We start from the raw sequence: 13,460 nt of genomic DNA, 5'->3' as shown, positions 1-13,460 counted from the left end.
CACATGCGTGAGCATTATGGGTAAACACAGACATCTCTCTCTGAAAATTGAAGCCTCTGTGTTGATCAAACTGAGTCTAGCAAGAACAGAGATGAACATATTCGCCCGGGAACCGTTCGCATGTTAACAGTGATTGCACAGGGCAGAGTATTTTATCTGAAGTGTCTTCAGTGAAAGAAATGAAGCAGGAGCTGGGAACGTGCTTATCAATAGACCTTATTCTGCTCATCCTTTGATAGATGAACATAGCAAGTTCCTTCAGGCTCCCCTCAATCTTCTACTTGTTTGTGCTGGACTTCATTGATCCATATTTAGCCCTCCCTGATAATGTGACATGACAGCACATGTAAATGGCCAAGTCAATGAGCATTTCCTTTCAGCTGAAGCAAAGCCAGTCAGATTGACTATCAAACTCTTTGGATTTATATTCCTGTTTGAAATAGAATCTATTACCTTGTTAGAAACTAAAACAAAACACAATAAAAAGTGTGCAACCATTTTTTGTTATTGTAGTTAAAGGAGAACAATTTTATGGGAGGAGTGTCCTCTGGGCATGCTCCAGTCAACTCTATCAAACAGAGAGGCCAAGAATGATAAAATTCAAAACCTGCAGCTGGTGGTTCCTTTGGGAGTCACGTTACAGTAGTACAAGCAACAGTCTTTCTTTTCAAAAAGGGAAGCATACGACTGCAGCCAAAGGCCTGTCAGCACTATTTTAGGTAAGCTGATCTGCATAAAGACCATTGTAATCTCTTGTGCTGCTCAGGTTTTAAGCGATATTTTCGTTTCATAATGCTGTTTCTGTGTCCACTGAAAACATCTGCTTAGACGTGCCAGGCTCGATTGTGCACCCTGTTACATCACTTGGCAAATGAGGTCACCTCAAGTAAATAGCAGTATTATGGAGAGGAGAATGAAAGCCCCACGATTTAACTGTTAGGACTCGAGCTGCCACCCATTGTGATGGCTGAAAATGATGCAGCAATGCTGAAAAGGCTCAGTGGCTGCAGTGGATGAGGCAAGCAATAGGGAGGACTCGAACACAAGTAATTGTGCCCCTCAAGATCCTTTTTCACAGTGCCAAACACTGACCGAGGGCATGGGCACGCGACCATTGTGCAAACTCTCCTGCCCAGAGTCGGCATTGCTTCACATGGAGTTCATCCATGCAGCCTATTTGTAGCAGCAATAGTGCATTTTCACATGGTGATTAATTCACAGGGGGGTTCACTAAGCTGGAGCATATTGTTAAGCTGAGACTTTAATATATAACAAGCAGCACACTACAGGCATTAGAGAAAACAGCTTGGGACAGAGGGAGAAGGGTCTGTGGGATTGCATGGCTGCCTCCAACTGCTACCAGACTAACTGCACCCACCTCACCCAAACAAGGTCCAGAGCTTGTATTGCAAACTCAGTCTCCTAAAGTGTGATTAAAATTTACCGTAAGGATTATTGCTCTCAGCTGATGAGAATTCATGGGCTGTATTGGGCATGATAGAAGTAGGCACTAGATGGCCAGGCTATGCCGAGCCCAGCCGTGTGCCCAGTGTGGTGCCAGGGCAGGGTGATGCCCTGGGCCATCACACGTTCACGTGCCCTGAGGCCTGCCTGGCACCCAGCGCCATCTAACAGTCATGTTGGTAATGTGCCCCGTTTTTTCCAGTATGTAATAAATCCCTTTGAAAATTCCCGCTCTGCAGTGTGACACCTGCAAGGGGAAAAGGGGCAGGAAAACGTGCCAGCCAGGACCAGGTCTTCCTTCAGCAGCTTGGAGATGAACGCCACTCACTGTCGTCATTCCTCCCGATGTGTTTTCTGTCATCTCAAATCTGCATTTCCCTTTATGTCCTATTAGACCAGCCTACTACTGAAAATCATTAAAAGCAACTTATCCAAATCCACCTTTGAGTTAATTTTGGGCCTAAGGCCCTGATTTATAGTAACGGGACCTAGGGACCAACAATAAAAAAGAAAAATAGTAGCTATTAAATCTGTAAAAAGGAAATGACTTGGAAAAGGAGAGGGATGCCAAGCTAGCCTCTCCAGCAGTGGCAGAAGGGAGTCAGACTTACAGGACCATATGGCTTAGACATAGTTTGAATAATCTCCTCCAATTAAAAATAAAGCCAGTTTTATATAAAACATCTGTTCCATGAATTCAACAATTTGGGCAAAAAAATCATCAGGGGATACTTCAAGTCCTTCATCATGTTTTCGGTTTCTCTGTTCAGATCCTTACCCATTTTGAGGAGTTAATATCCCTGAAGGAGGAGTGTTGTGGTTTCCTATGATGCTACCAAGCATCAGTGTGGGCTTTTACATTTCTGTACGCTGGGCATCCACGCTGCCTTCAGCTCTCCAGCCTTCATTGCAAAGGTGGGTGTGTTTTAGGAGAGCCCAGAGCAGCTGAGGCAGGTCAGCAAAGATCAGCAGAGGGTTTGCAGTGAACGGGCAGCGCTGGAGCTGGGCTGGGGTGAGACGCAGGAAGGCAAATCTCCCCATCAGCCCTGTGTGCTGGTCTCGTTACAGGGCTGGGAGCTGGGCATGGCTGTCCACTGGGGAGGGAATCCATCTGATGTAATTGGGCTTGTATGTATCTAAAACACAGTGGTACTTAGCCACTAAGTCCTGATCCCTGCACGAAGACAGGACAAGATTATCCCTTTTCTGCCTTCACACACTCACAGCAGGACCATAACAGGAAAATGTAGCTTTGAAGCAATCCACAACTGCTTGTTTTGGAAGTGTCTGGTTTGCATTTGACAAGGGGAGGGAGGTCTGTTGCAAGTATTATTTGAAATTATATCTCTTTTCATAACTACATTAAAAGTGTAATTGTGCAGATAGCAACATACCTGTCTAAAGTAATTAACTAGATTACAAAGGAAATACAATCTGGGGATATGTGTATCGAGCAAATTTCATCCAGTGCACAAACTGAGATTTGCTTTGTTCTAAAGCATCCCAAGGGTGATCTTATTGTGCTTTTCCTCTGACTATCATTTGCTTCCTTCTCAAGAGGACATCAGTTTGAGATGTTTCCTCAGGTTGTTGTGAGCCATTGTTCCTAGTTCTTCAGGTAACTATTTTTATTTCTGTATGTAATTTAAAAGCAGAGGTGGCTAATGAGGGTACCTGTAGGTCCTAATCATTCCCTGATGTTGACATCAGGGAAACCATACGTTTTCTGCTGATAAACAAATAGTGGGCGTCATAATCAGTCTTTCTAAAGCTTCTGTTGGACTTGAGTTCTCCTTCTCCAATGGTACCAGGTATGTGATGCAGGCAACTGGGTTTCTGTTTTAAACTCGTCAGCTGTGTAGACCTTTTACTGTGCACACTTTGCCTGTGGTGTTTCACAAAGTTCCTGGCCAGAATACATGATCAGATTTTGTGTACCTGCCAGTACCAGTATGTACCAGTATGACCAGATTTTGTGTTCCAGTGTCTTGGGAATTGATGTTCGATGAATCATCTGTTGACTGAAACCCTTCACCTCCCGGGACAGGATTGTCTGGTTTGCTCAGACTGTGCTGGACATACAAAAGAAAGCAACTAGTCAGTACTCCCTGATTTCAGTTTATCCTTGTGCTTTTATTAACCCTGGGTGAGTTTAAAACATCTTATGGCTGTGGAATGTGGCAGGTGGGGGATTACCGTGGAGGGCTTCAGTTACCTGCCTTGCTCACCTTCTGCAACACTGGTATTAAAGGGGTTTGGAGGCAGTTTTGCTGTCTCTGTGTCACTGAGGAAACACGGATTGTATCTGCTCCATTTTGTGCTTCTCCAGGGAAGGGAAAGGAATGGAATTTGGGTACCAGCTCTCTGAGCCAAATGCCATGAGAAAACCTTCAATCTTATAGGATCAAACACAGACTGATGCTCTGGTTCAATTTGTTGGGTGAAACAAAGTGAGTCTGGTCATCTTTATCTTCAAAAGCATTTTTTATAGTTGGATGCACTGTTTAATTTGGGTCAACTTTAGCCTTACTTTCTGGAAAAAAAGGCTCCAGAAATATTTCAGACAGCTCCATTCAAGCTGTTCTGCAGATGTCAGCATATGTCCAAAAATCCAGCACAATCAGGATGTGGTCGTCTAGTAGGGACTCCAGCAAGAGATGCTGGATGGCAAAGGTATGTGCTATTTCAGACCGTTACACCAGATTTCCTTTCTGTTAGCATATTTATGTGTCCCACGTGCCGTCCCTGACTCTTCTTCCCGCTGTGGAATAACTTACTGTGTCTTGATTTATAGAATGCTGCACATCCAGATGCCTCTGTTATCTCCTCTCTGAGAGGAGCAAAGCTGGTACATTTGGGCTACAGGGCTGTCAACACAATCCCAGCCATGTGTTTAACTAATTGCTTAAATATAAAGAGACCTCCTGGTGAAGCTCAGGCAGTGGTCCTCTTTGTTTGGACAGACAAAACAGAAAGGGTGGGAAGCACCGATTCCATCTTAATGGAAGATGGGTAGAAGGGCCTGAGGACCAAGAAAGACTTAGAGAGCCAGGTATTCTCCACCGAATTTCCAATTCTGAACTCAGTCCGGAGCAATTCTGCTGACCGTAATAGGTTATCTCTGGTTCATCTCATGGCTCCTGAAATATAGCCTGTCCCCATAGAAACACCTTCATACCAACGCAACGAAGCGTTCACCGGAATTGCCAGAGCTCTCAGCTCAGCGTCCTTTGGAGCTGTAGAGGCTTTAGAGGGAGGAACGTGGGTGACTCAGTGTTTGCACTCCAAACAGAGCCTGTTACAAAGTAAGAAAACTAAAGTAATTCTCTAGTACTGAAATTCCTCAAAGGCTTCTTCTGAATTTGTTCTCTCTCTCTAACCTCCCAGTAAAAAGAAAATGTCTACAAAATTACAGAAATTTTCACAAAGAACTCCACAGGAGGACAAGATTTCTCAAGCCTGTCCCCCAGCTAGAGTGACAACTCCTGGATCTATTTCAGTGCAGACAGAATCAACGTCTAAGCAGTCTTACTTACTTTTTTTAATCTCTTGATAAGAATGCAAATGCCATTCTTGCTCCCACTGCCTCTCTCACCCTCTTGAAATAGGCTGTTTATGGTGACTAAATGCTTCTATCCAAAACTGGCTGTCACAGCAGTGACCACATGGGCAGAAAGCCTAAGAGCAACAGAACACTAATAATTTATATTAGGACACAGTGCAGCACCACACAGAATGCTTTGTTTTAATTAACAAGAGCTCTGCATCCTATTGAATGTATGTCAATAACCAGCTCGTATGGATTTCTACAACAATGCTGGCATATTTCAAAATACTTACATACTCTCAGCAGCTCTTCTGGCCCTGATAGATTCATTCTCCATTGCGGATTCTTTGATGGAAAATCAGATGTTGGCTTAAGATTTGTACTGCAGAGTAAACAACTTCTTACCTACCTGAAATATATTGGGTCATACCTACATCTGCAGATGCTGTGCACTGCTGATTCTGCCTCTGAATATGATTTTATGATTGAAAAATATACTGAAGGGGAAATTGAAGCATTTTAGGAGCAGAAAAAGGAAAAGGAGATAAATATGAACAAGTGATACAGCAATTTTAATAACAGAGTATGCTGGATAATTTAGTATAGTGAGTTGGGCTGGGCATGGTTCTTTACATGATAATCTATTTTTAAATAGCTTAATATTGCATGAGAGGATACTTGTGTGTTATGTACTGACAGAGCATCTTTGACAGTCACGAGCCCTTGGGCCAAACAAATGACTGTCTATATAGGCTTTGGCAAAGGTATGGCATCTTGAGCTTACTGTGTTTTCAGGCAGCGTGATACTCAAAAGGAGTTGATGCAAAGGTAAGAGATAGGCATAATGCACTGACATTTATTCTCCTGTTCTCTGTTACTACTCAGTTGTGAGAAGGGTCTGACCAAACTATAGGCATATTTGGAAATGGGGAATTCCAGGATAACTGATCCGTGTAATTCACTTGGCCGTGAGCGGCGCTGACTGGCAGTGAGGTGGCCTGAGCTGTAGTCATTCCTCAGCTCCCAGCCCAGGGATTCAAATGCAGCACTGAGCCAAAGGAACCACTCGGGTACACGCAGCATCTGCCCGGGGCTGGCTGGCGGGAGGCAGCAGCATCAAACCCCTGGCTGTGGTCCAGCTCACGTGGTCTCCCCTAAGTGTCAAATGTAGTTCCCTGAGAGAACAGGTAGCCAGATCGTCTCTGTTATGTGCTCTCACATTTCACAGACCACAGTGTGGTTCATGAGCCTCCAGCAAACTTAAGACCTTAATTACAAAAGGACTAAAACCTTAATTACAGCACTGTGCCACAGGAGGGAAGACCAAGCACACCAATACTTTGCACGCTTGTAGAAACAGACAGCTGAAATGTTGCTACATTTGCTGGGGCAGCTGGTATTTATTCACTTACGCTGATACAACCATCACAGTATCACAATCACAGTTCTCTGCCTCTCAGAGATTTCGTCCGTCTTTTAGAACCAGCATGAGATCCATTGTGGTCTGCAGGATAAACCATTTAGTTACCATTTAAGAAGTCCCTGAGGAATCCTTCTCCAGACACCCATCTCCCAAATCCCTTCTCACCCTGTTAGAGAGTTATTCATTCCCAATTTTCTTTCAACTTAAGTGGATTTAGTACTAGTTAAGGTCTATTTTAGAGGGAAGGAAGGAGAGCCTGTGCCCTGATAGGTCTTTTTCATCTGCAGTCTAATGATAGATATGCCTCTGGAGTTCAGTCTGGCTTCCTCTGGCTGCTGCTTTGTGGCTGGAAACTAAACAGATGCAGCAGTGACCATGCACACACACTGTGATTCAGGAAAGACCATCTCGTGGTAATCCTGCACTAACCGGTACCTGCCGGTCCCTGGAGCCAAGCTGGCTCCTGCCCTTGGAGCAGCCTGCGTGCCCCTACAGCAGGATGTCCCCATGCCTGGGATCATTTTGGTGGCTTGCACTTCGCCCTCCCATAGCTGACGGGCTCTCAGTTGGGTATTCGTAAAAAGGCTCGCGTAAGTTGTGACAAAACTCATTCACCAGAGTCAGTGTCTGACATAAACTCCTTGCATCGACGCTCAGAGGTTGGTGAGCAATGGCCTGCGGTAGAGAGGGGAGTTTTCAATCGCTGTGTGGCTGGGTCCCTGCCTGCAGTGGTGACACAGGGCAAGGCTCTATTCTAGCTCAAGTTTGATCTGTTTTAGAACATCATGATGAAAACACTTACACTCTTAATGCACCGTGATGCTTTCTAGCCCAGGCACAAGTGATCGCAGAGGATGGGAGATGGTTTGCTGGTGGCAGGCAGTGTGGAGACAGGCTGGGGCTCCTGCTGGCTGCTTTCAGGGCATACGGCATGTTCGCTCGGGACTGCTTGGGGCCCTCTTGCTTCCTCATTTTGCTACTTGCTTCTGCCATTTCCTTTTCTTCCTAAGGCTATTGCTTTCTGTGTAATTCATTAGATTTGTCTGTGTGTCAGATCTTTCAGTTATGCCTTGTGCTCTGCAAAGACATGTTGCATTGTTATTTTTATTTTAATGTCTCTCACCGATCTTCTTGTACCATACACAGATTAGACTGCTGTCTGGGTTTTAAATATATTCAGTCAGTGGTTTTAATGGTGGTTTTTATCACAGAAATAATAAAAGTGAACATTACATGTTAAAATATGAAGCCATTTACCTGTGAAGTTCAACCTTAAGGGTATTCTCTGTTTTCCTTCTCTTTCCAAACCAAATGCAATATGTGTGAGAAACCAGCAGCCCATCCGTATTCCAATTTGTGTGCTCCGAGGTAGAGAGAAGCATGACGTACTTCTCTGAGATTGGAAAATTACTCTCCAAAAACAAATTAAGTAACCAATAGCTTGAGGGATCACTTCATAGGTGAAAGGATTTCTGTCATTGGGAACCAGATGTATTTGCATTATTCCTCAGTGGCTTACAATTTGTATACTTATTTGTATAATATAAGCTTTCTAGAGACATTACTTTGCTGTGGGTTAATTTGGTAAGTAAATGTTCTTTGTGGTGTGGTGGTATGTAAGACACAGAAGAGGCATGGCAAGCACCTGGAAGTCCTTGGCAAAAGGGAGGAGCTCCTTTTCTATTCTTTGTTGCCAGCACCTAAAAATGATGTGTGGGCCCCTACCTGAGCTAAGGGCTTGCACCTACACCTGCACCTGTAAAAGGGAACCTGCTTAATTCCTCCTGCCAAAGAGGGGATCTTTCCCTGAAAATGCATTATTTTAGCACTGGCTCCGACCGGTGAGTGGGAGCATGGGGAAGCCCTGGTCCGTGTTTCCACCCAGAGTATGTTGGAGGGGCAGGTGATATGAATTCATACGGCTTCCAGGGAGCCGAGGGAGGCTGGCTGCCTCCCTCACACATCAAAGGTAGGCTTCTAAAGCCAGGGGGGTGAATATCTCCCCTGCTGAGGAGGAGCTTGATCACACCAGGTGCCGAGCAGCTCCTGGAGGGGATGATTATTCCAGTTCTCATTATATTAAATTGCTATTTTTAATGAATCAGAGAAAACAGGAGCTCAGGGATAGATGGTACCTGAGGGTCACGGAGCACACCTGCCTCCCATGGGATAATGTTTACAGGTGTTGCCCTGATTGAAGCATCTGTTTGTATCACAGATGTATAGTTACTTGAGGAGGGAATGGCAAAGGCCTGCAATAGCCTGAGTTTAGGCTAGCTGCCCCTCAGCATCGCAGGCAGGGAGCAGGGACCTGCTCAGGGTAGCATTCCCCAGGCTGATGCTCCCTGGGAAGTGCCTTGTTAGTCCCAAACTTTCCCAAGTTCTCTCTTCATCAGGCCTTTTTCCCTGGAATATTTCAGGGCTGATTCACCTTCCCTGCTTAAGCAACAAAAGTGACTTATTTTTCAAAAATCAACCTGAACCATATGAAAACATTTTTTTAATATTCTGGAGCATCCTCTGCCCATATGATTAGAAACGGTGGGTCTTGGAATCCTGTCTGAACCAGCTCCTTCATGCCCAGACACCGCACATCATATTTAGATAAGCGCTTTGAAGACAAGCGAGAGTTAATTCTTTATAGCAAATTAGCTGGCTGTGTGACGGCAAACACGGACACCTAGTGGTACTCAAGTGCAGGGCATGTAGATGCTTTAAATTTATCTCTGGAAGAGAAGTAGATACAGCAGAGTGTTTGTTCACATGTTTTCCCCTAAAAGAAGGAGAGTTTTGATTATTTTCAGAGAAAGTATCATAGATAGCATAATATGGGGGAAAGAAAATTTATTTAGCAAGGAGTATTGAAATAATTAGGGGAAAATCATGACATTTGGTAAGATTCATCAGTCTATTTACTAAGAAGTAATCAGTTTTTTTCATGTGTCTTAAATATCTCAGACCATACCAGATCAGATACCATATTGGACCAGAAAGATTTTCTGCCCCTAAATTAGTCCATAGCAAAGAAACCTCAGCAAATAGTATAGCAATATCATTCTTACCACACCTGTGAGTGTTTGTACTCCAGTTATGGGGAGATTATATCAGCGTGAAGAATGATGGGTTTGCTGGTAAACTGCATAGCTGGGTGCTAAACTGATCTCTTGTGCGCTTTCATCAACCACTGAGCTCTTTCTGCCAGGATTAATGCAAGCACTCTGTCTGAATGGCCTCAAACAGCTGCCATGGTTTGGTTTGTTTGTTTTTTCTATTTATTTACAAATAATCTTTCAGAAAAATATTTCCTTCTTCTTCCCCAAATCTAGCATTTCGTCTACGGCAGAGACACAGGACAGGTGAGAACCAGTCCTTGTCCACTGACCCCTTTTTGTAATTGTAAATGTCACCTCTGTGAATGGGATTTCTTTCACATCTGCATTAGACACACAAACCACTATGCCACAGTGGGGAGACAGGCTGTTCCCATGGGAATGTGCATTCAGGGCTGCGTGGGCTAAGATAAAGAATTTTGAGATTGTACCAGCTGAAGAGTTAAGTCTGTAGAATGAGTGTGCTCTCCTCAAGGGCGCCCCATTCAAGCTGATAAGCAGATCCCAGTTTTCATTCATTTCACAGAGTTACTCAGCATGTTACAAGATTTCTCCCGATTCAGTTTGATTTAGAAGTTGTTCTTTTGAAAACATTCTATAATATGCTTGGGTTTAGCTTTATATCCTGAGAAATTGGGAGGTTTATAGTATTACACTGTTTTGAGTCAGCTTGTTTACTATCCTCATCTTCATAACTTTTGAATCCGTGAACTAGCTAATTTCTATCAAATTTGACACTGGAATAAGGACCTCAAAGATTCCTGCATGCTCTGGGGGAGCAGGCAGCATGCAGAGGAGAAAGACCCAAAAGAGGGCCCCTAATGACAGGCAGACAGCGAGAAATCCACACTGCAGAGGAGCACTGAGAAAGATTCCTCACACTGGAAAAACTTAGATTTTTGCTCACACTTTTTTAGACACCAAGAATCAATCTCTGAGATCCAAATCTGTAAGAAAACAAGCTTCATTAGCTCTGCTGCTGGTGCAATCACGTCTTCTGTTTTGTTCTGCTGTATACACAAGCGCTTATATACCCAGTCTCTGGTTATATGGAGCTTATGATTAAACAGAGACCAGAATTGTTCATCAAGAGCCGCAGGGTGTGAGGCTGAAGGAAAGCAGCAGGTTACCAGTGCTCAGTACGGAAGTAAGATGATACATTTATTCTTAGATACAAATCCTGGAAGTCAGCATATAATCAGTCACTCTACGTTTATATATTTATACCTCTGTTTTCTATCAGAGAGCATGGGAGGAGCTTTTCTCATCTGCCCAGTCAGGATTCCCTAGTCTCCCAAGAGGTCCCTGGAGCAAGTTTGGGAAGATGAGGGGATGTTTCTTGTCTTGCAAAAAAATTGTAGCTGTTTCCTCACTGCACTGGGGGCATGTGAGACTGTGTCTAGCTCATGCTGTAAAGGGATGAGCTGGAATTTGTCCTGCCACAAGGGCACAGTGCCAAGGCAGCCTGGGCTATTGCCGGTCTAGAGAGACACCCCGGAACTCAAGCAAGAAAAAAAGCAAGGTTTCTGATGGACACCCACAGCTAGAAAATTCACCCACAGCTAGCTTTCAAAAGGTTACTGGGTGGGTAGCTTTGACTTCTCACTTCAGCCCGGTAGAATCAATACGAAGTAAAGGAAACCAGGGCCACAACATGTTGAACTTTGACAAAAGAAATTATTAACTTGGCTTGTAAGGAGTACAAATCCTGTCTTTGCCAGTGTAAATATGGTGCAAAGATGATTGCCTTCATCCTGCCCTCTCTAACTTCTATTCCTGTTCTTTTTTTTTTTCCTGTTGAACCTGGGCAGTTGTCTGGAGGGTGTGAACTAACCGTGGTGCTCCAGGACTTCACAGCGGGCCACAGCAGCGAGCTGAGCATTCAGGTGGGGCAGACGGTGGAGCTGCTGGAGAGGCCGAGTGAAAGGCCAGGCTGGTGTTTGGTCCGGACGACGGAGCGGAGTCCACCTCAGGAGGGTCTGGTCCCCAGCAGCGCTCTCTGCATTTCCCATTCCCGCAGCAGCGTGGAGATGGATTGCTTCTTCCCTTCAGGAAAAGGTAGGACACAGTCCGGCAGGTTAAAGACTGTTTTGGATTTCCCCTTTTGTATCATGTAAGTGCAAAGCTGCTTGGGCTGCTCTTGCAGTCAGCGTGGGTAAAAGCCCGTTTAGTCGTTAGTAGGTTTTGTTACCAGATCTCTGTGAATCGGCACAGCGCTAGCCTTACTCCATTTCCATGAATCAATGTTTGTACGTGTGCGTCTTTTGCTGTGTGGCAATCATTATTGTCTCGAGATTCTGGGTAAAAATAAGACCTTTTAACAAAAAAAGGAACTAGTTTTAGTGCCTGAAAGCCTAGAGGGAGGGAAAGTCATGTTGTATATACACTCAGGATGCCCCAAATGGTGGATATGTTATTTTATGAGTGCCATGGTGCACACTAGTGCATGGTCTTTTAGTATATCCCTGCTGCCTGTCTATTATTGCAAACAAGCCACCAGTGAGGACTGGTATGCTCTATTGACTCATGAACTGGAGACACTGTGTGTAATGGCACTGTACAGTGGGGAAAGAATCCTTTACAATTAGCGTGCAACAAAACACATACCTGGTATTGTCCTGAGAGCTTGGGCTTCACCTGCAATGAATGGTGAAATATCGTTTGTCTGTGTGGTGTCTGTGGCCTATTTAGTGGATGTTCTGTTCTGAGCAATGTGTGTCCTGCGTACAGCATCCACGCAACCAGGCATAGGAGATGCTCCAGACTGGTAAGACCAGAACTGGTTCAGTTCAGCGTGGCCACAGAAGGTCCCCTTTCGGCTGTGCCCCTGTTTTTGGCCACGCGCAATGCAAGTGAGGTCCAGGGAGGAAAGACTCGTCATCCCACTCCCGACTTCAGGCCTGCAATCCGAACTGGCTTTTTAAAAATGTTTTTTTCCTTCTGCATTAATGGAAATAGAATCTGATCCGTTCTTGTTTAAGCAAGTTAAGCTTGAAGGTTTTGTTTGTTTTGAGAAAAAGCACTGAAACCGAGCTGTAGTCCCTCCTTGCTCCCTGCCTGCCCTCCCACTGCGGAGGCTGGGAGCGGGGCACACCCCCAGGACAGAGCAGGGTGGCAGGGCTGCGGTCCGCAGTCAGAGTTTCCCTTAAAGAGCTGTCTGATCCACACCTGGGGGAGGAGAGCTTGGCTTTTCCTTCCAGATTTGATCCCCTCAGCAGGTCTCTTTTGGTTAGGTGCTTCCCCTTGCCCTGCTTTGCAAAAGGGAGGAGGTGAAGTCAGTGCTGTCAGCTCTGTCTGCGGTGCAAACTCCAAACTCCTCACGCGTTTCTTAGACCCGCTGCCACATCTCCTCCCTGCCACGCGCCCGGGGCCCTGCCCTGCTTCTGTCACCACAGGAGGCTGTCCTGGGCCCCAGCTCTCCCCTGAAAAGCACTGCAGTTGCTTACGTGCAAATTGAATCTGTGAATAAGCAGAAAAGTAAAGCTGACAGTCAGCTTGGTCTGCGTAAGAGCAGTCACTGGCATGACTCACAGGAAGCCGGAGAAGTGTCTGCTGGGTGCATGGTCCAGAAGTCAGGCTTGGGTCCTCTGCTGAAGGATGCTGTGAGACACCACTCAAACTTCATTTAAGTGCACTAGGTTGTAGAGCCTTTCCTCAAATGAAAAAAAAACAAAACAAAAATTGCAGGAGTAGGCCATGGAAAGGGAGGCAGGAAGTCCCTAGGAGGATGGAGACAGGGCGGTGCAGGGGCTGAGGGCTGGTGGGGGACTCCACTTCTGGCACAATTGCGTGAGCTTCAGGGCACAATTGGACCACAGGTACAGTGCGATGGACATAGTGCCAGGCTTCGGCTGATGGACCAGAGCCGACTGATGCCTGGAAGCCACCAGGCTGTGTCAGCACAGCACCGAGCCTG

The 13,460-nt window shown here is 45.3% G+C and overlaps 1 protein-coding gene and 1 long non-coding RNA gene across 4 annotated transcripts in view; one reads left to right on the top strand and one right to left on the bottom strand.

The window, feature by feature from the left end:
• The window catches only part of KALRN (kalirin RhoGEF kinase), a 525,892-nt gene that overhangs the window by 411,892 nt on the left and 100,540 nt on the right, over positions 1 to 13,460 (top strand). The window contains exons 34-35 of one of the 2 annotated variants that reach the window (XM_054209626.1): positions 9,761 to 9,790; positions 11,356 to 11,602. In XM_054209626.1, coding sequence (XP_054065601.1) covers positions 9,761 to 9,790; positions 11,356 to 11,602 — 277 coding nt within the window. The remainder of the gene's footprint in view (positions 1 to 9,760; positions 9,791 to 11,355; positions 11,603 to 13,460) is intronic. The other variant, XM_054209624.1, reaches the window with a different exon arrangement.
• LOC128912891 (uncharacterized) lies at positions 6,367 to 13,060 on the bottom strand. 2 transcript variants are annotated; one of them, XR_008467788.1, is made up of 4 exons: positions 12,152 to 13,060; positions 11,379 to 11,858; positions 7,237 to 7,511; positions 6,367 to 6,515 (listed from the first exon to the last, which is right to left on the bottom strand). It is a non-coding gene; the product is annotated as an uncharacterized LOC128912891 (long non-coding RNA). The 2 variants fall into 2 exon arrangements; XR_008467789.1 differs by having other exon boundaries at positions 11,379 to 11,590.

The sequence above is a fragment of the Rissa tridactyla genome, chromosome 7 (genome assembly GCF_028500815.1).
Source record: "Rissa tridactyla isolate bRisTri1 chromosome 7, bRisTri1.patW.cur.20221130, whole genome shotgun sequence".
NCBI lineage: Eukaryota > Metazoa > Chordata > Aves > Charadriiformes > Laridae > Rissa > Rissa tridactyla.
Note: the sequence above shows the minus strand (reverse complement) of the source record. Positions and strands in the feature narration are given on the sequence as shown.